General features: G+C 48.3%; 1 protein-coding gene across 1 annotated transcript in view; it reads right to left on the bottom strand.

Moving 5' to 3' along the window:
* ADORA1 (adenosine A1 receptor) overlaps positions 1-19,476 on the bottom strand; it is a 354,875-nt gene extending 335,399 nt beyond the window's left edge. Inside the window, exon 1 of the mRNA XM_086923085.1 lies at positions 17,092-19,476. Coding sequence (XP_086779211.1) covers positions 17,092-17,432 — 341 coding nt within the window. The 5' untranslated portion in view covers positions 17,433-19,476. The remainder of the gene's footprint in view (positions 1-17,091) is intronic.
* Positions 19,477-24,561: the final 5,085 nt, after the last annotated feature.

The following is a 24,561-nucleotide window of genomic DNA, read 5'->3' as shown; positions in this document are numbered from 1 at the left end:
CGGGGGCGAGAAGCAGGGGGAGGTTTTTGGTTGAGGTGGGGGGATTGGAGTCACCACGTCACAGGCGTTGTGGGTCCTGCGGAGCGCCCTGCGGTACATGGGAGAGGATCCCCTAGTTTTTGGAATGCATTCCTTTCGAATCGGGGCGGCGACGGAGGCGGCTCGAAGGGGTTGGGGGAAGGAAGAGATACAGAGGCTGGAGCGGTGGAAGTCTGATTGTTACAGGACGTATGTGCGGTTGAGGGAGGTGGAAGGGTTGATGCCGCAGTGATTCCCGATTCTGACATGTGTGTCTTTACAGATGCTGTGGCGGGGCCAGAGGTGGCTGTGCTGAATGTATATATTGTGGGCCATTCGTTCGTCAAAAGGGCGGAACAAGCGGAGTGGGACAGGCATCGGACACTCAATTTGGGATTGGATACGGGGTTGTACAGGTGCCATTGGAGGGGAAAAGGGGGTAGGCGGTGGCATGAGTTATTTCCTTTGTTGAACTCGATGGTGAGAGGGGGGGTGTGCCCGGATGTGGTAGGGATTCACCTGGGGGAGAATGACCTGGTACAGTGCAAGGGGTTAGCACTACTCAAGCAAATGAAGCAGGACTTGAAGGAAATCAAGGAGCAGTGGGCGGGCTGCCATGTTATATGGTCAGAGTTCATTCCTAGGGGGTGTGGAGGGGGGCTGAGCGCCCAGCAGCCATTGACAGAGCACGAAGGAAGATCAATCGGGAGATGCAGGACTTCTGTGACAGGGAAGGGGTGGGGAGAATGGAGCACCCGGAGTTGCGCTATGGCGCAATATATTTTTTCCGGGAGGATGGGGTTCACCTGTCCAGGTATGGAATGGAGCTTTATATAGTCCAGCCGAAGGAGGCGTTGGATGGGGCTTTGGGGGTGCTCAGGTATCCCAGGAGTCCTAGTGGGGGGGGTCGAAAGTCGTAAACGGCTTTCGAGTGGCGCTGTCCTAAGGAGATAGGGGGATTTTGCTGCAGGCCTGGGGACTCGTGGTAGCGGGGGTGAGGTCATGGAGGTCATTGGGGCATGCTGTAGGAGGGTAGGTTGCGGAGCGGATGTGTTGTTTACAATTGCAATGTTTGGGGGTAACATGTTAGGGGTGGGGGTGGGGGGGGGTCAGGTAGTTCTTATTTAGTGAGCAGTAGTTTTGTTCGGCACAGGCCAGGTGGGATGTTTGTGGTAGGTGCACCTGATTCCAATAAAGCGGCCTTTGTCACACATTTCAGTTGTCTGTGTCAGTGCTTCCCCCCCTCACCTACTGGTGTGCCCCAATGGGGATTTGGGGGGGCGGCCGACCGGAGGGAGGCTCGCCCCCCCCGGGATTTTTGGGGCACCATAGAGGGGGGGGAGGAAGTTTGGCACTCAGGGCGCGCCGTAGCCGGCGCATTTTGGGCTGTTTGGGTGGGTTGGTAAGTTTGGGCTGGTTGGATTTAAAACCGGCCATTTTGTGTCACCGCACACTGTTTCGTGGTGCGGTGACACAGCAGCCAGGGGTGATCCTTCGTGTCCCGCCCACTCTCCCTGTGGTATAGTCGGGGGAATTTGGGGTTCTGTCCCGGGGTACTTGGGGGGTTGGTCATGGTATCCATTGGAAGGGTTTTGTTGGATGATGGTGCACTGGTTAGGGCTTTGTTGTGTTGTCGCTGGAACAGGTGCTGTTTTTGGGGGCGCTGTCCTAAGGAGATAGGGTGGTTTTGCTGCAGGCCTGGGGACTCGTGGTAGTGGGGGTGAGGTCATGGAGGTCATTGGGGCATGCTGTAGGAGGGTAGGTTGCGGAGCGGATGTGTTGTTTACAATTGCAATGTTTGGGGGTAACATGTTAGGGGTGGGGGTGGGGGGGGGGGGTCAGGCAGTTCTTATTTAGTGAGCAGTAGTTTTGCTCGGCACAGGCCAGGTGGGATGTTTGTGGTAGGTGCACCTGATTCCAATAAAGCGGCCTTTGTCACACATTTCAGTTGTCTGTGTCAGTGCTTCCCCCCCCTCACCTACTGGTGTGCCCCAAAAAGGATCCTTGTGTAAAATGCTACAATATTGCCATCAAGGAGATCTGGTGATGCCAGAAACCATGAAGTGAAGGACAAGTGGTTTGTACATGTCACCAGAACATGTCACCTATTATGTATGTTATATATCACATGTTTGGGCTGGATCGTTTGAAAAAATGTATATAATATATTTAACTGGAAACGTTTATTAAAAAATATTAAGTGAATTACTGAACCTAATGTTTTGTTTTCTGCAGTAATAAGAAGAGATTAATGGTGAAGCATATGTTTAACAGTATAGTATTTTATTTAAAAAATACCCTTGGCACTGTTAAAAAAACACACAGTCTGTGTACCCAATGGGGAAATTATTGAAGCTTTGTGCTGCAAGGTGTAGTCAATTAGAATTCTTAAGTTTTGTTCACAATTCAAGAATAATTTATTGATGGAAAAATGGACAATGGTCAGAGTCCGTGAAATTAAGAAATTCTGAGTCTGCAGCTTTTACCACATAATTATGGGTTTAGAACTCTTGCCTTAAAATCTGCCATATAATTTGCAGAGTTGGAAAAAAAGTGTTTTTTCTTTCTGAAAAATATCAAATAACACTGCCAGTGAATGTGCTGCATAATTTATTTTTTATCACTACATTATTTGGACAACCATGTCTCACAATTTGGTCTTTCATTACTGATTAATCCTAGTGAAACTGGCAATGATAAAGCTCTGCAAAATGGTTTAAGCTCTCCTATTATGATGAACCCCATATTTTATAGAAAATTCACAGTCTTAAAATATTTTCAATATTTAACAGGGCCCTGGGAAATATGAGTTTTATATCACTGCACTTGCTGGTATGACTGAAGCTGATCTCTTCGATGCATTGCTAGCTGCATCTAGAACAGAAAAAGCTTCAACAATCTCTCCTTTCTACAGACAGAATGTGCTTCATAACAACGCGCAGGCTGTTTGTATAAAAAAATCAACAATCTTGACTAATATGTAAATACTGTACGAATCTTTTTACTCTGTGACAACCAAACAGATGCAGTGCACCTCTTCACGCACTATATTCAATACATATGAACCGGATTGAAAAAAACACAATTTTCAGGTTATCTGCAATTATAAATGACTCAGTTGTGGCCTAGTAGTTTAAGATATCACCAAAACCCCTTGATAGTAAAATTTTGTCATATAACATGGTTATCTATTGTCAACCTTATACATATACGACAGCTGTTCTCGCGTGTTGAAGTTCAGACCTCCCCCCCCTTTGGTGTTGCCAGCCAAGGAGCCTATAGCTCCGTGCATGTTGGAACCGGTAGTGTCTGGTTGGCTGAAGCATGCCCCCAGCAAGCAGAACCTACCGCTCCCATCATGGGCAGGTGATTACACTCACTGTACAACCCATGCTCACCCTTAGGAAGCTTCGCACTGAGCAGTTAGGCTTATATCAGAGGAAATGTGTAAAGCAAAGGCACAGCAGTCACTCATGATAAGTATACCGAGCATCACAAAAGAGACTTCGCACAGGATGTATGTAAAAACATTCATATTCAACACACATATTCAGTCATTATAATATGAACATCATATACTTTTGGGGCATAAAACACAATTATAAATATTACTAGCAGTACTAGGCCCACTCACATTGTTATGATATCAGTGGTATGCACACTGTGGACAATTCCTAATCTAATCACCCCCCATTTGATCGAGGGCACCCTTATGCGGTGCACAATATCAACAGTATACACATAAACGGGAGTAGAACACTTTTTAGCAGCACCGCTGTAAACCCAATGCCAAATGTATTGTGCTTTTGACATACAATCAATGCATGAAGCTGCACCACCGGTCAGTGTTGTGAACCACAGCAGTCCATGCAAGATCACTCCAACTCACACACTCTGCACCACGTACTAGCAAGTCCTTACGGAATGCTCTTACACATATGCACACTCAGCACTCTAATGCAGTGTCACAGGTACCCAGCAGATCAATGGTTCACCCTCTGCAGACTAAGCATGGGCGAATTTTGCGAATCTCGCGTTCGCGAATTTTGCGGATTTGCGAACTCGCAATCCGCAAAATCCGCGAATTCCCGCGAATTTGCGGATTTTTTTTTTTGTGTTCGCCCGTGTTTCTGCCAGTTCGCGAGGGTTTTTACAATTTCGCAATTTGCGAACTTACCTGTTGGGTCGCAAGTTTTGCGAACTTGTTGTTTCTACGTGTCCAGCCTGTTTGGGACACTCTTCTTCATCACTGCCACTCTCTGTCACCACTGCCACTCTCTGACTACTCATGCCACCCTCTGGCCCACCCATGCCACCCTCTGTTTCATCACCACACCCTCTGGTTGTCCAGTGTACATTATTTTCGGCAAAGCAAAGCACACCTTCCCTGCCTCAAGTGACCTGAATTAATTTGGGGCTGATTAATGTGTCACAGAATATTTTTTTAGCTGGCACCTGCTTCCTTAGTGCGCCCTGATTAGTGATCTTTTGCACTTGCTAAGTGCTTTCATTGTTGCAAAATTAGTTACAACACCTGCCCTGCCCCAACTGACAATAATGAATTAGGGGCTGATTAATGGATTTTAACTTCCAGCCTGGCTCCTGCTTGTCTCCCTTAGCTGTAATTCAGGACCTTTGTGGCATATGTGTAACTATTCTGAGGTTCAGAGCAGGGTCACATAATAGTTGCAACTGGCAACTGAACTCTGGAGGGGCCCCTCAGGAAGCACTACAGGAAATGGCTACTAATGATGAGCCTGAACTTTTGAACCTGGTAAGTAGTTTCAGTTTTGCTAAGATCGTATTTCTGCAATTTAGCACTTATTCGCGGGGCGCGAAGTTGTACTGGGAAGCCGCGAACTCACGCGAACAGTGCGAGCAGTGCGAGCAAAATCCGCTGCTCGCGGATTTGCGGATTTTGCGGGAGATTCGCGAATCTCGCGGATTGCGAATTTCCCGAAAATCCGCAAAATCCGCGAGCGAAACGGATTTTCCGCCCATGCTTACTGCAGACTCAATGGCCCAAGCCTCCCTCCACCCTCGAGTTCACCCCTATCGTTCTATACTCTCGGATGGAAGAGAATCAATCCTGCCTCCTTGACACTGGGCCACACGCGGCCAAAATCACACTTAGTCTGGGGTCTCGGAAAGCAGGATGGAATATGTAGCATTTTAATTATGAGGTAGTCATAAACAAGGAAAGTTTAGCAGCCACTCTGGAAGTTCAACCACATGTCTCAAAACACCAAGGAGTCACGCAGTCTCTTGACCTGCCTCCAAATTGTCTCTGAAGTGTTCCTTCAGCCCTGTCAGTCTCTCTATTGCTACTACCTGGCACCAAGATGTTTTCTGGAGGGGCCAGGTGTGGAGAGGGCAGTTCATCTGCCGCGATGAGGGTCACAGGGGATAAAACGATGAATGGGGCGTAACCCAGGGAAGCCTCTGGATAGGAGGAGGCGGCCCGAAGTGTAGACGATGATCCGGGTCGTGTCCAGGCAATCCGGGCACAGCATCAGGTACAGGTTGGTATGACTCACACCAGGCACTTCAGATTTCAAACATGATGAGTTGCAAATTTCTCACCTCCCTGGAAATGAGGGACAATGACCGGTGCACATTGAGATGGGTTGCACCAGGCAATTCCGTGCACACACACAGTGATGAATTGCAATTCTGTATGTCACGGGAATTGAGGGATACTGTCCAGTACCACCTGTATCAGACTGGTCTGATGCAGGTGATACCAGACCAGTCTGGTCGAACACACACAGGGGCAAGTTCAGCAGAGCCACATGAGGTAGAATGAGGCACAGCCCTATCTATGAGGGTCGCACCCTGTGAATATGACACTGCACGCAATGAGCATGGAAGTCAGTGTGTCGTACGAGAGAAATGAGGCACAATTGGCGAAATGGGCCAAATGTGGTCCTGCAACCAGTGAATCCACAAACCACCAACTAGACGCTTATAGGTGTCAGGGTCCCCACAGTACTGTAACCACACATCTTAGATGCGGGCAAGATATCTGGGGCTCTGCATTATACAAACCAGTCACCAGACACAAGTCTTACTTCCATACTCACACCACGCTACCAGTTGGGATTTAGTAGCTCATGGGGGTACTTGAGGGGGCACCGCTCTCCAGATATCACAGGTAGATTATGTAGGTCCCTTGTGGGAGATCTTTGATGTCCCTGAGCTCTCTGGGAGAACAGGAAGCCGCAGTCAGGCTCTTGGAGAGCACACTTCACGGCGCCACACTTCAGCAGGTGTCTGGCCCAGGCCAGCCACTGTTCAGACAGTTATCCTCCATGTGCACCTGTAAACAGGTATACCACATACTTGGATGTGTACAGCACTGGCCAGTAGTAGGACACAGCATTTAGTGTGCCACCCACTGGATAGCCTGTCAACACTGTATCAGGCCTGTCATTGCGGGCCTGTGGGACGCCATTGACAATGCCTAAGTTGGCATCAAAAAAGTCTCATCCAAAAAAGTCTCATCCAACCTTGAGTGGGTCGTGCCATTCCAAGATGGAACCCAGCCCCCCAAGGCAAGCCCTGACTGAGGCAGGGAGGATGTTCAGTTGACATGCACATAATTGCCATTTGGGAATGCCTCAGGTCTGAGTGGCATCCCAGCAGAATTCCTGAAGAGAATGACAAGTGAGATAATTCTACCACCACACAAGATGTACATTGAGGCATGCCACATAGGAATGCTCTGTAGAGACCTGGACACTGCAATAATATCCAAAGTCAGGAAACTCAAGGATAGATGGGATTCCTACCAGCCAGTATTACTCCTCAATTCAGACATCAAAATACTAGCAAACGTTTTAGCAAAGTGACTAAGGGGAGTGATTCTAGATCAGATGCACTCAGACCAGAATGGATTCATGCACTACATATCCACAAAACTCAACGTCCGCTGTCTATACAATAAAATTGTCGCTGCAACTGGACTGGAGGTGCCATTGGCAGTAGTATCACTAGACGTGGTAAAGGCATTCGAGTCAGTGGAATGGACCTTTCTATTCGAGCTCATGAACAAAATTAGATTCGGGTCCAAATTGATGAAAAAGGTCAAACCACTTTATTCGAGCCCCAGGGCATGACTCAAAGTAAATGGAATCCTCTCTTGAGTATCCCCGACAAAGAGAGGCACAAGCAAGGATGCCCCTTATCGCCAATGTTACACCCACCATAAACACCCAGGTGGAATGGATATGGGTGGATGCCCAGGTATGGGGATGGAGATAGAAAACCCCATGGGAGGATCGGATATTGTTATATATGGATGATATCCTGCTGTATCTAGTGGACACAGAGATATCCCTGACAAGAGTAGGCAAGATTTGTGTGATATACAGGATATACTTTGGACTGGGAAAATATTGGGAGAAGTCCCTGGCATTTCGGGTGGATGGTTGGAAACTGCCTGGGCACCACCCCATTCCACTAAAGAATGCAGTTCACCCAGGGGCGGCTCTTCCGTAATGGCGGAGAAATGTCGCCCCACTGAAAAATAAAATGATAATAAAACCATTTTCGTATCATTTTATATTTCATTACTGCCATCCAAGGTTAGGGTAGGTGTGGGGCCATCCTGCCGAGTGTCAGGCGTTAGGGAGGAGTGTTGGGCACTTGAAAGTGTGCGTGTCAGTTTGGACGGCCGGCCGTCTTAAACTGTCCAAACAGACTTGCGCACACATGCTTCTCTAACAAAGCCCCAGGCTCTCTGGGCCTGAGCAAGCGTCAAGTCAGCCGGCACAGGTCAATTACGGCCCTGCTCTCATGCTGTTATTATCAGCATTGAGAGTAGCGCTGCGATTGCCCACTGGGAGCCTGTGCAGCTTGACCAGTGTCATGGAAGGAGCACCAAGGTGATCGGCGCAGGAACAGGTATGTTTTTTTTTTTACTATTTTCTCCTCACTTCAACACCCTCCCCCCCCCCCCCCCCCCCATATTCTGTGTTCCACCACCCCAAAATTGGAGTCACCACACTGACTTCACCACTTCTAATACCTGGGATTGAGGATATTCAAAGATGAAAGAGCACATTACAATTTGACTCCATTACTTATCAGATTAGAAATGGTTATAAAACATTGGAAGGCATTACCGCTCTCGCGGATGTGCTCAGTGTCGATTTTTAAAATGATTGCACTACCCAGATTCACATACATACAAAAATATTATAAGGCAACCCAAGTAAGTACAGTAAACAAATGAGCATATGCCCCTTCATTTAGAGTAGACCAAGCAGCACTGGATGAGAAAGGTTACCTCTACATCCTATATGGAAGAAAGTCGGCAACAGACACACCAACAGCAATGCCAAAATTGATTTTGATCTGGGGTAGGCTTCAGTGAGAAATGGAATAGGCAACAAGATTGACCCTGAAGATCTCCCTATGGCTTGGTGCACAACTGGGCCCATCATATAAACTACCAGGTTTCCGAAAGTGGGACATGATTGGCCGCGCCACACAAGAGGCTGAATGGGATGCAAGCAGTATAGTACCATTAAAACATTTCAGGGACGAAAGTGACAAGACCCCCACACGCTGAAAGCAAGGATTCCCCAGGAGCAGGAAACCAAAGGGGACTCTCCCCTGGAAAGACGGTTACTGGATAGACATATGATCACAAAGGCCATTTCCCTCATCTACAACACATTGATGAGAAACACACAGACTGGACTAGGTAAATTGTGGTCACACTGGCATACAGATATAGGGGTTCCAGATGACGATGACTGGAAGGATGCACTGAAATTCACTCAAGAAGTAGTGATAGGAGTGCACGTTCGCCAAATTCAACAAAATAATAACACAGGGTATACTATGCCAGGGTACTCCTACACAAAATAGGCAAGGCAGGAGATAAGTGTCTACACGCTTGTGGTCAGAAAGGACTGCCCAAAAATCCAACCATTCTGGGAGGGGGTATGGCTAGTGAACAGACTAGAGGAAGCAGCGGATGCACAGATGGGCGGGTAGGCACCACTGGAGCTGCTGGGAATATGGGAGAATTGGGGAGCGCCTGCATCCACAAACACAGGATTGGACGAGGGAAATGAATGTGTGACATTCTAAGGAAAAATTGGCATATAAGGGCAGAGGATGCCACAAGAGGTGTTGGAAGATATAGGATTGTTGCTCCCCTGAAGATTAGAGATGCAGATATCAAGGGAACGGGTACCTGGACTGATGAAGAATCAGGAAATCTGAATTCCTCCATGGTTCAACGGGGACAGACTAAAGGCACTAGCTCACACAGAACAGATTATAAGAGTTGACAAGACCTCACCTTAAGATAGATCTGCAGATACAATATATTCACTCGAGTCACGTATAGAACGTGCAGGCACTGCAATATACGCCTATTTCTCTTTTTTGTTGGTGTAAATTCAACCTCGATAAAATATTACACACAAAAATCACACTTCATAAACGCATGTGCAGTCAGGAGTAGACAGAAAAGAAAACCGAGGAGTTGTGAATTGTTTGTGGTGCAGACTACTGAAGCTGCAGCTGAGGACGCATAGAGGTGAGTGAGCCAACAAATGAACAGGGAGAGCTGAGACAGAGCCAGGCCAAGGGTCCGGCTCACTTGTTGACCCCAGGCACAAGCCGAGCCCTGAAAATTTTTGCTATGTAAATCACACAACAAATATCTCGTAAAATATGATGTAGTCTCTTGAAAATTCAAAAAGTGCATTTCTTCAACATGTGGAAGCTTTTACATTATGTCCTATTATAGCACTGCACAAAAAAGGATTTATTAAAAATTAAAGATTTTAAACATGAACCATTAGTGCGGGAAGAGGCAAGACAGTTGTCGTGTTAACCATATACATGGCCAGATTATTACAGAGCAACAGTTTTCTACAACTGGTATTCTGAACTGACATATTTAAAAGTGCTTTCGTACAGGATAATGAAGAAAAAGGAGTTTTAGGAGTGGGCGGAAATTGCGTAATCGCTTTACGCAAATCTCAGCGAAATGGTAAAAAATCTCAGCGAGCACGCACAAATCCTGCGAACACGCAGAATTGCTTGTTTGCAATGCTTTTTTACTGTTCACAATCGCTGTTTGCGTGCTCGCGGGGAAATATCTTGCAAACACGCATTTGAGAAAGCAAACAAGCAAAAAAATTTGCAAAGTCGCAGGACGCAGAATTTTGGGCAATTTCGCGTTCTCCGTGGAACGCAAAATTACCCAAATTCCGCAAACAGAACGGAATTTAGTGCCCCAGCCTAACAATTACGTATTTGCCTAAGATCACACAATTAAAGTTGTGATTTATCCAGGTTTTCTAATTTTACTTTGTACTAATTGGCCACTAAATGGGTATTTATTTCTCTTTACTTTTTATGTTAATGCTTTGTTTTTACCTATTTGTTCATTGTTTGCATAGCCCAAACTCGACCCGATGGTATTGGAGCAAGGTCACATTTATTTTTTATGGGCACAGGAGATTCAGTGATGTGCCCAGAATCACAGGATGATGGGTTACTCCTGAGACTCAAACCTGGTCCCCCAGTTCCAAGGTCTGCACTCTGCCCATAACGCCACATCCTGGATGGAGGGAGGGTGGCAGGCAGAAGCCAATTGAAAGCTCTGCTCCAGGTTCCAACAGCTCCTCGAGCCGAGCCAGAGCCAGGATTCAGGCTCGAGCTTTCAGTGATTGGTACACTCCTGGGACCGCACACTCACCCGCACTGCCTGCGATGCCGTGTCCTGCCATGCCCTTCACAGTTCTGTTTTTTCAGACTCTGCTGTTGCCTGACGTGTGCTGGCAAACAGATCAAGAGCAGCTGCCTGCAGAACCGGGGATTCCGGTCTGCATCAGCGCCGTTTCATTATTGATGGCTGAGACACTGCGTCCGCCTGGTTAGGGACACCGCTATTGTTGGTTATCGATGGTGGAGAATATTTGCCTACAATGTTAGGGCATGCTGCTAATATTGATTGTGTGCATTGATGTGTTCAGCATGCCCCTCGAGTATAACACCAGTGATATGGCTTCAGAAGTACTGGAGCAATCCGTCGCCTAACAGTACAGGTTGCTCCTGGCTGGAATATAGGCGGTTTATAATCATGAAGAAATAGAACAATTCTTCTACTCCACTTTTGTGAATTTACAACATCTCTGCTTCATTTTCGGTCAATCAAAATTCTTCCTTCCACTTTTGCGAATCCACAAATTCAATCCTCCATTTTTATGAAAACACAAATTGTCTCCTCCACTTTTGTGAATCCACAAATTCTCTACTCCACGTTTATGAACGTGCAACCAACCGTTCCTTAACATTGGCACCTGTCCTAGGTTTTCACCTGATGGGGTTTGCCTTTACAGGCCATAAAATGTTGCATATGCAAAGAGTGACGTTTTCCGGTTTTACCACTTCATATGCCAATTTCAAGCTACTCGTGTGCAATCTCTAAGCACTCGTGCATTTCAGGCATTTTGCACTGGACAGAACGCCTGATTTTTCATTAGTGTCAATGCACTCGTGTGCTAACCATTCGTTTGTGAATTGGTCCGAGGGTGCTGAGCTAACTGCAGGCCTCCCAAGCTCTAGAACTAACTTTGCTCTAAGTTGCAGGTTTCATACACCATTTGGAGCTGTGACACATCACCCAGATCCAGACTGAGCTTCAGCATTGAGATCCCCCCATCCAAGTTCTACAGCAGCCTGGATACACAATACTTCTTCTTCCTCCATATACCTTGGTGAGAGTAGAGCTAGTGATAGAGCTAAGATCTTATAATGGAGTGTCAGAGTGCCTGTCTAATGTCCATTCACCAGTGTGTAAATGTTGGGTGCAACAAGAGGGTGCAATAATATGCTGCAGCCAAAAGAGAAAATGCTTTGGTTCAAAATGTCGCCCTTACAGCCTTATCTGACAGCTCAACGCGCTGCCTCCATCTGAGCATTCCTTACCCGGGTATTTAGAATTCAACCCTCGCTACCGACCCACCAATTTCTGGCGCTGAGACTGGCTCAAAGTTCTCTGTATGAGGTACCAGGCAGGCACTGCTGTCCAGATTGCTGTTCTTTTTTATTCCTCTACCAGTATGTGATCAATAGCTTTGAATGCAGACACTAAAGATATTACTATGGTGAACATGATTGTTGACCACATACTACACAAGAGAGGCAACCATACCACTTTTAGTACGCTGACTAGAGCTCGTGTGGGAATGCAAAATGGAAAGTGGGCAAGTAACACTGGGCACAATTCATCAAACCGCTGACCTCTGGGACACCCCGAACTAGGGAGTGGAGGTAAGTGCAGTGCATGGTGAGAACAAACGTGCGCGGTTATATCCAGGCACAGCCGTGCCTCATGATAGGTCTCTGTTGTAACCTTACTCCTCTCCCTCACCCCGTTGCCCCCTTTCTCTTGCTGCCCACTTGGTATGGTCCGCGCTACCTCCGGGAGCGCAGGTTAGAACGTTGTGAGAAGAGTTATGCCGCCAAGCCGGGAGCACCTGTTGTACAAGACTTAATAAATGTACTTTCATGGAAACCTCATTTTGAGTAGTGAGTTATTACTACATTGTGGCGACGAGGATGGGATGTGCCCAGTTAAGATGTGGGCTGTACAATTCAATGGATGCATGTTTACGTGCTTAGGCGTCCTGACATGGGTAGATCACGGGTGTTAGTATCACATCCTTTTAACCCTTGAAATCAACCAACGCAAGAGACACTAGTGAATGTCTGGTGCACCATGGATGTGCACCCCTATGATGTGGGCAGTACAATTAAGGGATTCACGAGTATGTACTTTAGGCATCCTGTCCTGGGTAAAACACAGGTTTATGAATCGCCACCTTATTTTCCCCTTGAGAAACTAACATTTTGTGAAATAACTAAAGGCCTAAAGGAAACTTGAAAGAAATACGGGAACATTTTTACACAGATCGGGAGCAGGTACCAGGAAAATGAATAATAACAGAGAGAAGAGAGACATAAGAAGAACAGACAGAAACGCCGGGGAAGAGACTGTGCAGGAATCTAATGAACACTGGCAGCAGGAAGGGAGTGCCAATCTACAAGTGGGAAAAATGCACAGAGAAGAGGGAGATAACGTAATGGTGAGGAACAAGAGCGAAGCAAAGCAGAGGCATACCATCATGATAGGGGGAGCATGTATGAGCCTCATCGCGGTCTCAGGGCCACAGTGTACTGTGGTAGACAAGAACTTTAGTAAGAGGGAATTATATATAACTCTAGGAAATGAATTAGATGAAGAAGAAACGGGTGAATACAGCATCGTGAGTGGAGGAGGAGAGATAGTGTGGAGTCAAGCGAAGAAAAGTAACAAGATTTATAATGTGGAAGAAGAGCTAGCTGCACTTAAAGGGGAGGAACGTTGGAAATTAAGGACATTGCGAAATTTCAAAAGTTCTGAACCCAGGAGAGGGTTGGCTGTAAACTACAGGAGTCAATTTACCTTGCTGGAGATCGTGAGAGGAAAGACGCCTCCATCTAAGGTCATTGAAGCAGTGACTAAAGGGGTTTGGAAATACAAAAAGGGAAAAATAGCAGCCTTTGTCAAATTTGAGGAGAAACAGAATGCGTTGTTGGGAAACGTTGTAGGAGACAATGTAAGGAAAGAAATAAGGATAATGATCAGTGAACAGTATATTCTGGAAGTACCAGAATTAGCCTACGAGGAAATGCGTGTGGTTGAACAATCCACCATGGCTATGGAGGAACTTTGTAAGCTTAAAAAAGAATTGAGAATATCTATCGAGAGAAGAAGAAGAGAACAAATGAAGGAGAAGGCACTGAAAAAAACACAGGGGTAAAAGTGGCAGGCGGTTGTGATGGTGCAGCAAGTTTTGAAGAACGAGTGGAAAATACTGCCAGGTGCAAACTTAGAGCAAAACGCGGGTGCAAAAGTGCAGCAAGTTTGAAAGAACGTGTGGAGAATACAGCCAAGTGCAAACTGAGAGGAGGACAAGAATCTTACCAGGGCTTGGTGGATGAGAGAGAAATACGTAAGAAACACAGAAAAAAAAAAAAAAAAATTGTGAAGGAATAGTTGGAGCAAAAAGAGACTTCGAAAGAAAGGGAGAAGGCACCAGTTCCACTGTTAAGAAATGGAAAAGGATAAAATGTAGAGCAAGGAAAAGAACATTACCGCCAGTATCAATCTTCCGGAAGGAAAGGGTAATATTAGCAGGAGAAGTTCGGAATCCAAGGGAGAAATAGACTGTGGGCAAGTTCTGACAAAAAAAAAAAAGGAAGCCAAGGGGAAAATAAGGTGGCGATTCATAAACCTGTGTTTTACCCAGGACAGGATGCCTAAAGTACATACTCGTGAATCCCTTAATTGTACTGCCCACATCATAGGGGTGCACATCCATGGTGCACCAGACATTCACTAGTGTCTCTTGCGTTGGTTGATTTCAAGGGTTAAAAGGATGTGATACTAACACCCGTGATCTACCCATGTCAGGACGCCTAAGCATGTAAACGTGCATCCATTGAATTGTACAGCCCACATCTTAACTGGGCACACCCTTGAGTCACCAGAATGTTATAGTTGTTTATGTATTGGTTGTTTTCATCTCATAACTTTCATTGCTGCAACCCGAATTCTTAAGAGTTTTGTCCTGTTTTCTGTAGACGAATATTTGGACAAGAGCGTCTCATGCAATCCCATTTTATATGCCAGGGGATCAAACAAGTACATCCCCAGTCACGTCAAGTAAACCCACCCTTCATATCGCATGCACCATAGTCAGCAGTAGTCTCATGTGTTTTTCCATTTAGACTTTGGCATGGGGTCCCCTGTTCCCGACCCATTTGTTTTGTGCCTTACATATCTCTATCTCTCTCTCTCTCTCTCTCTCTCTCTCTCTCTCTCTCTCTCTCTCTCTCTCTCTCTCTCTCTCTCTCTCTCCCTCTCTCCCCATCTTTCCAGCACCTATTTCTGATGGGAGTTCCTACGTATCCCCTCCATCTATTTTCCTTAGGGAGGAAGGTGTGTTGTAACCTTACTCCTCTCCCTCACCCCGTTGTCCCCTTTCTCTTGCTGCCCACTTGGTATGGTCCGCGCTACCTCCGGGAGCGCAGGTTAGAACGTTGTGAGAAGAGTTATGCCGCCAAGCCGGGAGCACCTGTTGTACAAGACTTAATAAATGTACTTTCATGGAAACCTCATTTTGAGTAGTGAGTTATTACTACAGTCTCTATACAGCTTTATACGTTTGATTTCTGTAAGATGGGAGGTTGTAGAGAGCTCTCCCCAGGGCTCGTCCAACATGGCTACCTCCTCTCTAGACCCTGCCCTGCTCTCGTACAGTCCTGGTTGGTTCTCCCTTGTTCCTGCCAGCCTCCCTCTCCAAGAGCTAATCTGCGGTCTGTGGGGGCCTCCCAAGCCCTGGAGCAGTGCTGTCCCTCCCCTACAGGACCGCCGCCTTCCCACCTGGAGCTCGGCACCTTTGCCAGGGCCCTTTCTCATTAAAGCCCTGTCTGGACCACCCCCACTCTCTCTCTTTCTTTCCCTATTGAGCCTTAATATCCCTCTCTGAACCCACCATGACCCCACACTTCTGCGCCTGACCCGCTTTTGCTTCTACTTTGCCCCACTCTCCTCCAGGCACAGGCCCTGCCTGCTCCTGAATGATGGTTTTTCCACCTCGAACACTCCTTCCCCCAGCCTTACTCACCGCCCTCTTTTTGGCCCTCGCCCTCCTGGGAGTCATCTTTGCTGCAGCACTTCGAGCCTTTTCCTCATCCCTGGTTTTTAGTCTACAAACCTCCCTGCTCCAGTGCTGATCCCCTATCTTGAGCCGCGCCTTCCCCTTTAGAGCCCTCCCTGCCCTGGGCTGCCTCACCCCCCGTCCCTGACCCATGCCTTCACTCCCACAGCCTTCCCTGCCCAGTGCATCCCAGCTCTTGCGACACCTCATCGGAAGCCGCCTCCCCCTTCCGACCCCCGCCATACCTCACTGAAGCCTCCTCGCTCGCCCTCTTTAGGCGCTGTCTTTCCTGGTTGAATGGTACTTCATTGCTTCTAAGCCCTGTTTCCTTTTCGAGATCACTTCCTCCTAGAATAAGAAGCTCCTGAGCACAGGGTGTTACTTCAGTGCAGTAAGATAAAGCTCTTTTCACAGAGTTGATTAAAAGCATTGCTACTGCCCCATAACCTGTCCAGCACAGCACCCTGTTTCACCTGAGTCCCGGGTCCCCTCATGCAGCCCTCCTTGCACCTGTGATGTCCTTTCTCTGCTGAACCATTACGTCACTCCTCTGGCCCTCCTTGCTCTCCTGCTGCCCTCATTCCCTCGGGTCCTGCTGCTGCGGCCTAGCCTGCTCCAAAGCTGCCCCAGTCTTCTAAGCCTGCTTTAAGACCTTCATTGCCCAATGCAGCTCTCTGCTCCCTGAGCCCTGCTTCGCCTCGTGACCCCTCCTGGCTCAAGTGCTGCCCTCTGTCTCCTCAGCCTGCCTTCACTCATGGGCCCTCCTTGCTCCTGCCCTGCCCTCTGTCCTGAGCCGACTTTTACTAATGGTGCTGTAGTGCTTGCTCTCTGTATCCTGGGCCCTGTTTTATTTCACGGCGCCCAGTGTTCCCGTCCTGCCCCCCAGGCTCTAGTGCTCTCTGTCTCCTGGGCCTTACCTCAGGGCGCCCCATGCTCCCGCCCTGCCCCCCAGGCTCTAGTGCTCTCTGTCTCCTGGGCCTGTTTTACCTCAGGGGGCGCCCCGTGCTTCCGCCTTGTCCTCCAGGCTCTAGTGCTCTCCCCTTGGCCTGGTTTACCTCAGGGCGCCCCGTGCTCCCGCCCTGCCCTCCAGGCTCTAGTGCTCTCCCCTCGGCCTGTTTTACCTCAGGGCGCCCCGTGCTCCCGCCCTGCCCTCTATCCCAGGCTCTAGTGCTCTCTCTCTCTCTCTCTCCTGGGCCTGTTTTACCTCAGTGCGCCCCGTGCTCCCGCTCTGCCCTATCTCCCAGGCTCTAGTGCTCTCTCTCCTGGGTCTGTTTACCTCAGGGCGCCCCGTGCTCCCGCCCTGCCCCAAGGCCCTACGGCAGGGCCATCGGCTCACCTGGTGGGGATCTTGACCCGCAGGTACCGGTCCACGGCGATGGCCAGCAGGGCCAGGATGGAGCTCTGGGTGAGGATGAGGCAGGTGCAGGCCACCATCAGGCAGCTGTAGAAGCCCGTCTGGAGGCCGAAGCTGATGGTGATGGCCAGAGGGATGACCAGCGCGCCCACGGCGATGTCCGCCACCGCCAGGGACACGATGAAGCAAAAGGTGGTGTCACGAAGGGCTTGGTTCACGGTCACTGCCCATATTACCAGCACGTTGCCCAGCACAGACACCACGGCGATGATCACCTCGATGGCGATGTAGACGGCCTGGGATACGGGGATCCCCTGCGGCATGCTGCCCCGGACCAGAGGGAACTTCCAGCGGGACTGCCAGCCTCAGTCGCGGAGCGCCTGCGATCGCATGGCAGGGGGGCTCCGCGGGAGCCCGGTCGGCTGCGGGCAGTGCCCTCGGCACCGGCTTCCTGTGGCGTATCCAGGAACTCCCTCTCGCTCCTGAGAGAATTCCAGGGCAGTGCCCAGGTGAGATGCCCTGGAGACCCTTGAGGGCCACTCGGCAGCCTAAAGCTGGAACAGCTGTGCAGAGCTTATCCGGGGCACCTCTCAGGTTTTTAGGGCACCCTGAACATGCATATCAAACTGACTTCAGGGCACTCCGTGTGCAGCTGAGCAGGAATTCATGAAGCCGACACTGCATCCCAGAATGACTTTAGGTACCACGCGTGCAGCGGAGCAGTGGCCGGACTCGGTGAGAGTTGAACTGAGTGGGTCTCGGTGCACCAGAGCCGATGGGGAGGACTCGAAGCAACGGCGAGGTGTGCAACGGCGGGTGACTTTAGGGCGCCATCAGTGCGGCCGAGAAGCCCAGGTTGTGTCCTTTCCTATTGTCGCCTGCTGTTACTGATGCTCCTGAATCAGATGGCGGTACCCTGCTGCAGACCCGGTGCGTGTGACACAGCACTGACCCGCGCACGCATGCAGCGTGAGATTCAAACAACATTAGAAGCAGGCTGACAGCAAATGAAGATGGACGGACCCGGGAACAGCTCGTGAGGTCCAGCGTCCGCTGCGTCCTGGTCCGGACAGCTCCTTGAATGCCCGCTCTCCGAGGTCAGCTTGTGCATGGCTCCTGGGGGGCAAAGGTGCACCCCCGGGGCTGAGCCTCACATCCGAGGCATGAACCCTTCACCACGTCCGAGCAGAGCCATCCTCGGGCTGTCAGTGCTGCACCAGCACCACACCTGGCTGCACCGGACGGCGCGCGCTCCTCTGCCAGCACGTCTGGCTGCGCCTGTCGGCTCCCGGAGCTGAATGCTTTAAGAATGCCTGTCTTCCTTCGTGATGTGGACTTGTATTGCCCCTATACCAGATCCTGTGTGTGCCTGTGATTTCTGCTTTAGATACGAGGTGCGCACGTGCAACAATAAATCACGAATATGTGCCTGTGCTCCAGCTGCAGAACCCGTGTGTGCTTATGTACCAGGTGAAGAGCATGTGCGCTTCTTGTGCCAGACCCCGTGTCCTACCGTGCACCAGATTATGAGTGTTCCCCTGTGCCCTCTCCAGATCCCGCGAGTTCACTTCTGACTCAGATCGCTCCAGTGCATAAGATCTTGATCCAACGTGCACCAAGGGGGAGCCCCAAATTATGTCTGTACCCCTGCCTCTGCTCCACAGCCTCCTCCTCTGTGCCCCTTTAAATGTATGCGCCTCCAGACAGATCCTCCGAGTGTGCGTCTGTGTGTTTGCTTCAGATGCCCGGTGCGCCCCAAATTCGGCGCAACATTATTGCACCATCGCCAGATTCAGCGTGCCCATGCATCAGCCTCAAATTATGTATGTGTGCACATGCACCGGCCTCAGATACCGTGTGTGTCTATGCACCAGCCTCAGAGACCGTGTGTGTGTGTCTATGTACCAGCCTCAGATTTGGAGTGTGTGCGCGCGGTGCTGCTGCACACCTGTCCTGCCCTTGCTCAGGGTTCTGCGTGCTCTCATGGACCGGCTCCCGCGCCTCAGCGCGTGTACCCGGGCTGTAGGTCACCAGGGTCCGTCAGTCCTGTATGCGCCCCTTGTGCCGCATCAGCTCCTTGTCCCGTCCGTGTACTACGGGAACTCCTTCCTCGGTGTACCCGCGCTGCTGCTCAAGCCCATTCATTCAGCAGCCAGCCAGTCACATGGTGCTCGTCACAACCCCCGTCCTTTAAAGGACGTCCGTCGTGTGTGGGGCGGGGGTCCCTTCTTGCCGTCACCCCGGGAGCTGTCCTCCCTGGCAGAGCTCGCCTGAAGATCTCCCCTGCTCTCCGTCTTCAGCTCAGGTGTCTCTGCGGCAGTCTCAAGTGCAAAGACGTGCCCTTCAGCACAGACCGCCGCTCTGCCCGCCTGTCAGCGCCAGACATCCTCATTGATGTCAGAGTGAAGTTGGGGGAGGGGGCCCACACTCTTACATGAACTGGAAGACATGCATTCCTATTCGCCAGCCACGCCCCCTTTGCAGTCTTAGCTGGGGGATTTAACCCAGAATGAAGCCACAAGCTGAAGCGACGTGTATGCAAATGTTCCCATTGTTCAATAGCTGGTAGACAATGGGCTGTAAGCTGAGCATGACGTCACCGGCCAGCACACCGTGCCCCCCTCTGAGCCGACTGTGGGATGGGGTCTACTTACCGTGTACTGCACCAGCACCCTGCCACCACAACACCTGCCAGTATACCCTTCGCATCGCTTGCAATGGCTCTGCTCGCTACCCCAGGTACCTGTTTGTACTCTTCTTGGGCATGTGCGTGACACCCACCCTGCACGCGTGCCGCCTTCCGTGGAAAAGAACAGGTACCCTCCCTGCCTCCAGTCACATACCTACCCTCGAGTTTACTGCCGTTTACACACGTCTGAAAATGACATTCAACACGGGAAAGCCATACAAGAAGCTCTCACCGCGCGCGCATTTCCGTCTCAATTAGACTTGGTGATAATTACTCACTGTTGAGATCACAGTAACAAATGACCATGTAAACTGCGCACCGTACACGCCCCTGAAGCGCAAAGCAGTGACTATTCAACTCAGAAGCAAACAGATGTGCGGCCGTGCAGTTGTTTCTACAATAGCACACGTGCGGCAGGGCTCCTGATAACACCCAGGGGCGATTTGATACGCTATGTGCGCGCGCTATAAAAACCCCAAGGTTATATATGATATTATATATAGATGAACATATATGTATATATATATATATATATATATATATATATATATATATATATATATATATATATATATATATATATATATATATATATATATATATATATATATATATATATATCTGACTCAAGATATCTTAATACATCTCTCTATTATGAGATGGTATCAGTATAGTATGGTTCACTATCTGCACACACAGTCACCCCTGGGTGCAGCGGGGTACGCTGGCGCCACCTGGCTGCCACCCAGTGCTCCGCGGTGAAGGGCGGGGGCGCACGGTGAATGCAGCACGGCGTAGCCCGTGCTCTTGGTATTTGGCAGACGTTTGTGGACACAAGGTCAGAAGGAACGACACGGTATGCAGATTAGCAATGGCACTGCTGGCACAGTCACCCTCGCGCAGGGCTGCTCTCAGACCAAGGGCACGCCGGGAACAGCTGGGAAGCACCTTCCCCGATCCCTTCCCACACCGGGAGCAGTGCTGGGGCGGTTTACACCGCCTCGAGTCCATTCCACTCAGTCCAGCTCCCAGTCCTGAAGCGCACGTGTCCCGGCGGGAGCCATGGGGCGAGGCTGAAGGGAGCAGGTACCACCCGCGCTCCGGCGCACCCCGGCTGTGCCTCGTGGTCAACCTCGCAGAGAGCGGCACCCCACTTTAGGATGGCGCAAACTGAGCCGCTGGGTACCTTGAAGGTTCAGCAACATCTGTGCCCATCTCTGGGTAAAAGTGGGCCCTCTTTAGGTTGGTGGGGCCGAGGTAGTCTGTAAATCCAACACATACACTGGGGGTTATTTACCAGCCCCCTGCGCCACTTTGCGCCATTTTAACATGGAAAAAGTGGCGCAAGGGGCTTGTAAATCTGACCCACAGTGGTTTAGGTATGAAGAACAAGGGAAGGGTGGAGTGGACTCTTGAAGGGGCAGAGTTAAAGAAGCTATTCCAAGAGAGGTAGCCTATGTAATTAAGGACGTGACTTAAAAAATGTGAACTCGAATCCTGCCTGCACCATGCGACCTGACAAGTATTTGAGTGCCTCTTGGTGAGATTTCACTTACCCGAGTCCAGGCATGTTACACAACAACGAACATTAGCCTAAAACAAGCCAGACCTATTGTCTTTGCCGATGATTGTTAGCCTTATATCATATAAATGAGTGAGAACTGGAATTAGTTAATGATAATTAGAATTAAAAGAATTGAATGTTTCAATTCTGAAATTATACGACTGCATTAAGCATTACTAAGGTCTGTGGAGGAATGATCAGCCTTCAGTTGTCTCATTCACTCCAGCTGACACCACTTTACTACAATATGTCTCTTTTTTAGTCCCTCACATCCCTTTTCACCTCCCATCTTTCTAATATCCCTTCTGCTGCATATCTCACATGCCATCTACTTCCATTCCTTCACTGTTTGCTGCATGTACTTCCGTGCTTTACCTTGCCTTCTCCCCCTTAAGCACACACCGGTAAGCACATCATTTTCTTTCCTTAATACACTTTCACATAAAATGTTAATTACAATTGTGCCCATTGCTCTGTGTGCTTTAAAGAGAGGCCAGGGATTGCATGAGCATGTAGTCTGAACACTTTAACCAGCGGCATGTAAAGTGAGAAGCTCTCACTGCATCGGCCTTAATTCCAGAGGGTTCAATGCTCCCTTTCATGAACAGCCACCCACACCCTGTCACCCAGACACGTAGAGGTGACTCGGTTTCCATTATACAGTATACACGAGTTATATGTTGCATGGGAAAATTACAGAAACACAGCCTCTAGCAAAAGCAAATGATCCTAGGAAATGTAGGATAAATTAACTGTAGGTCATAGTTAGCCCTCTATTGGCGAGTGCCACACTGTTTGTCCAACTATCTGGGAAGGTCGAGAATACTGGGCCGAATGATAGATGGTGCTGTCTTTTCTCACCTTTGTACAAACACCAGGTACATTGATTCTTGCAAAGGTTTCTTGTGCTTGAACAGTCAAGTCTTACTCCGGAAATATATGTGAAGTTTGGCTTCAGAATCAATATTTTATTTAGTTCACTTATGTATATAGTTTAGAGCAGTACAAATCTAGGAACGTCAGATCTGCAGGCCCTACCGCCGCAATCAGCTCTCCTGTGAAGTCACTTGAGCCTCCAACGACCCTAGGAACCCTCTGAGCCAACCGTCCAACGCTGTTTTTTCTACTGTTTCACTTCTCCCCATTTTACTACTTCTAGTGTGTCAACCTCGGGCCGTTCTTCATGTGCCTTCATTAACAATGGTTTAGTTTTAGCTAGCCTATGGTAAACACTAGATAAACCATGAGTTCGGACAATTATGAACATATAACCACCAGGGGCATTTTGCTCTAATGAACTTTTAGCAACATCGCCATTCTTTCTTAAACCATGTTGTATCCACAATCTGCTTTTTTAACTCTTGGTAACATTACTGCCTCGTTTTAAAACATCTGTATTAGTAACCTGCTGTTTAACTCTTTTGTATGTAAGAAGTACTCCTTTTAATTGTCATGATTTTAAGTAATCAATCAATAAAGTCAATTTGAAATTGACATATATAGTTTATTTGCAGTTAAAAAGCACATACACATTATAAAATCAAAACCTGTCAGTGAACCCATTAGCTGGCACCCTATCTGCCACAGGGCTGCTACTATCTGAATGTCAGAAGAATAGTGCAGACTTTCCATTGTTCATTTTTAGGTCTTGCCGAAGACAGCGCACATTCGCTGTTGCTTGCAAGAGATTTTGTTTACAACAAGGGGCTAGGAGCCCTCCCATTTCTTACTATTCGTTGGCTGCATTTCTTCTTCCCTTGTCATTCGTTGTTGTCCGTGTTGCTTCTTCCGTGTTGCTGGCTGTCATACCATCATAGCGCCGGTTGTCTGTGTTGCTTATTCCCTTCCATCATTGCTCGTGTTGCATCTTCGCTGGAGGCCACAAAAGAGCTATGACGTGGCCAGCACTGATCACGTCATAGTGCTTGTTTTCAAACTTTTAGCCATGCTGCACTGCTCTACAAGATGGTTAAAAGACACTGGCAAAGTCAAATGCTCTTGCATAGGCAAAACTTATTGAATGTGCCACTGCTTGTGCTTGAATGGATTCAGCATGTGTAGCGCGGCTGACAAGGGAAGACAACACAGAAATATCCCTGGAGAAAAAGACAGCCTAAGTACCTAGGACATTTGTCTTTGGTTTCAGAGAAGGAAATCCCTATTTTCGGTTTGTTTCTGTAAAACAAAAATTGCCTCACAGGCAGTGTTGGCGAAAATGATCTGCCAGCCTGCTGGAGACCTATCAGTAAGGAGGGTGGTCTGTCTCTTGGACATGTGTGTGCGCAACATCAGTCTACATTTTCATTTCAGGGGTGCTACAGGGAGTCCTTTGGACACCCCTGGCACCCTTGAAATCGCATCCTTATTTGCGATTAGGAAATTGCTAATCGCAAATAAGGAATAACTCCCCATTCATTCCTATGGGCCTTAGGCCTTAGCCCCATAGGAATGAATGGGGAGTTATTCCTTATTTGCGATTAGCAATTTGCTAATCGCAAATAAGGAATGTGTAGGAATCGCAAAAGCGATTCCTTAATAATCGCTATTAAGGACTCGCAAAACGGGACAATGATGAAGCTAGCTGTAAGTCAGAAGGGTAAACTTTCAACCTGGTTGAATCTTTTTTTTTTCTACAACCATCAGAGTCTGCCTGAAATTGTGCCTAGGTCTCAATCAAACGCAACCAGATGACCTGGGTTGGTGCTTAATGCTTTTTGGTGCTATTTTCATCTATACATTTTAAAAGTTATTGTCTCAGGGTCCTCAGATTGGTTTTTCATCAGTTTGGTGTAATTTTGTTCATTTAATTGTTCTCTGTTTTATAAATTGGAGTGGGATTCTATTTATATTATGTTTTCAATCTTTGTAATTGTTTTAGTACGTCTAAATGCTCTATATCTTTAGCTTAAGTAAAGCATGTCTGTTCTGTGGAATAAATGATGTTACAACGCAAACAATTACAACACATGCTTTTACAACATTGTTTTTATATCGCAGCTACCATTACATCGCATGATTTTACAATGCATTTTTAAAAACAACCATTACAACACATTCCAGTACAACGCATATCATTACAACGCATAACATTACAACACATAATACTTTTAGGGCAACAGTAGGGTGAGTTTTGTATAGTGTAGGGGTAAAAATGACTATTCCCACTCCAGTGAGTGTAACAGTAGAGTAAGTGTTGGAT

Source organism: Lissotriton vulgaris, chromosome 5, assembly GCF_964263255.1.
Source record: "Lissotriton vulgaris chromosome 5, aLisVul1.2, whole genome shotgun sequence".
Classification (NCBI taxonomy): Eukaryota; Metazoa; Chordata; class Amphibia; order Caudata; family Salamandridae; genus Lissotriton; species Lissotriton vulgaris.
Note: the sequence above shows the minus strand (reverse complement) of the source record. Positions and strands in the feature narration are given on the sequence as shown.